At 49.7% G+C, this 2135-nt stretch overlaps 1 protein-coding gene across 1 annotated transcript; it reads left to right on the plus strand.

Moving 5' to 3' along the window:
• Positions 1 to 667: 667 nt before the first annotated feature.
• Positions 668 to 1201, plus strand: LOC115768462. The gene is made up of 2 exons (XM_030713032.1): positions 668 to 1051; positions 1119 to 1201. Exons 1-2 carry the CDS (start codon positions 682 to 684, stop codon positions 1148 to 1150), a joined length of 402 nt encoding a protein of 133 aa, XP_030568892.1. The 5' UTR covers positions 668 to 681; the 3' UTR covers positions 1151 to 1201.
• The last annotated feature ends 934 nt before the right edge of the window (positions 1202 to 2135 follow it).

A 2135-nucleotide genomic window follows, 5' to 3' on the forward strand; every position in this document is an offset into this window, starting at 1 on the left:
ACCAGCCAATGTTCCCGCGGGGGGCAGTATATGGCCGCAACATTAATGACTGAGCCATTTAGCAGTGTAATTGCAACTGGCGCACACTGAATTTTCTCCAGGGTTGTCGGCATGAGCGCTATGTGTTGGATTGTGCGCTTTACTAGGATGGCTGCACCTCCACGGCGGTTGTTAGATGGGTGGTTTGCCAGGTAAGTGTGGTATCCCCTTATATCAATAGTTTCTGCATCCCGTAGGTAGCTTTCAGCTATTAACATTATGTCGATTTCGTTTTGCAGCATAAATAACTCCATCTCTTCCAGTTTATTGTGTAGTCCTGCTGCATTCCAGGCTACAATTTTAAGGGCGTTGGTGTTGAGTCTGGCATATATGTTATGCCCATTTCTCTCTGAGGAGGAAGTGATGGAGTTGGCGTCGTGGCTAGACATTTTGGTTACCATTGACGCGCTCCATGGTAGACATGAGAGTGCTTACGGTAGCCATCATACTCGTCATTAGATCAACTAATCTGTCAATTTTACTTTCCAGGTTGCTGTTATTGGCAGGGGCAATTGCGCTCCTTTGTTGTTCAACCATTATGTTGATCAGCTGATCAAGTTTTCGGCTGAGGTCATCTCGCGGGTATGCAGTTCGCGGTGAGCTGCGGCTGCGGCTCCTGTGTTGCTGGCGCGCTTCTGCAGGATGTGCTATCACTTGCCGAGTTTCTCGCTCCTGATAATGCTGGTGGCGCTGAGGCGGCTGATTGTTGTGCTGCAATCTCGAATCATGTTGAGGCTGCTGTCGAGTTGTTTGGCGCTGTGCGGTCTGCTTCTGCTTTCGGGAGCGCTCATCTGGCAGGCCAGTTTTAAGGGCGGCTGCATAGCTGCTTGCAGCTTGAGGCATTGGCTGCTGGTGTTGCACTTGCTGACGGAATGGGTTGTGCTGCGGCTGCTTCTGCTGCTCAGAGGGCCGCTGTGGTTGCTGCTGTTGTGCCTGCTGGCCCTGAACAACTGGAGGCCGAAGCGGTTGCTGCTTTGGTCGTCCCTGTTGCCTACCAGAGCTAATTGGAATGGTGGGTTCTCCAAGCTGAAATAGCAATCTATTGGCTCTTTGTAGAACGGCAGGTTCCCTCTTTTTAGCATTGTTTTTGAAGAAGATGCAGCCCCTGTAACTAGCAGCATGTGGGCCCTTACAATTAGCACATTTCGCTTCTGCACTAGGCGCCTTTTCACAGAGTGTTGATGGGTGCTCTTGTCCGCACTTTTTTTTTTTTTTTTTTTTTTTTTTTTTTTTTTTTTATTCATTTAATACCTAGAGTACTTACAATGAATTAAGTGACATGTTATATACAATTCAAGTGAAGTTTCCCAGCCTTGGCATGGGGATTGCTGTCAAATTAATTATTTGAGGATTGGGAAAATCCCCAATTGTCTGGAAGCTACCCAGTCTGATAGCCGTTGCATCTGGATGAGCTGGAGCCGCCAGCGTGACCACCGTTGATCCTGCCGCCAGATGCCATTGGTGTGGGTGCTTGAGAGACGTAGCATCAAGGCCTTTTTCCATTGTATGGGATGTCGCAGTCTGAATTTCTGTAAGTAGGCAACCCTTTGGCAACGAGTTGTATGAAGCCATCTGATTGGTTCGTTAGCGTAACGCAATCTTTGCTTTATCTGCCTTTCAGCCAGTCGCAATTGGATGAGTTGCCGTGTCCTGCAAGTAGTCCTAGTCTTAGGCCCTCGCTGTGGTACAAGTACATAGAGGTTGGCTGCCATCATGAACAGTGTAGCAAGTGTGCACATGGTGTTGCACACTGCTTCTTGATCCGCACTGGTGGCCACGTCCCGCTGCGTCTGTGGATTTGGATGCGAGCTTGGTGTCTCTGGACTGGGAGGAATGAGAGCTCCTGGCCTTGTAGTGGTAGCGAGAGTTGAGCACAGCTGTATATGAGACGGGCTGTTTCGTCTATCCTGGAGGTAGTTGGGCTGCACCACTGTTTGACTTAGCAGTTCTTGTATGTCAAATACAAGGTAGTCTCTGAGACTGGGTGGTCGTGGGAGCGGACGTGGCTGCCCATGAGAAGGTAGCTGGCCCTGCTGTGACCGCTGCTGCTGTGCTAGGCGACCCAGAGGTAGGTGCTTCCGAAGCATTTCAGCGTA

Source organism: Drosophila novamexicana, unplaced genomic scaffold, assembly GCF_003285875.2.
Source record: "Drosophila novamexicana strain 15010-1031.04,08,12 unplaced genomic scaffold, DnovRS2.1 tig00001789-arrow-arrow-pilon, whole genome shotgun sequence".
Taxonomy (NCBI): domain Eukaryota; kingdom Metazoa; phylum Arthropoda; class Insecta; order Diptera; family Drosophilidae; genus Drosophila; species Drosophila novamexicana.

Excerpts from the sequence above, each read along its gene's own strand:
- LOC115768462 (XM_030713032.1), top strand. The coding sequence starts at position 682 with ATGTGCTATCACTTGCCGAGTTTCTCGCTCCTGATAATGCTGGTGGCG. Across the intron at positions 1,052-1,118 it reads TACCAGAGCTAATTGGAATG|CATTGTTTTTGAAGAAGATG; the intron begins GTGGGTTCTCCA and ends CCCTCTTTTTAG.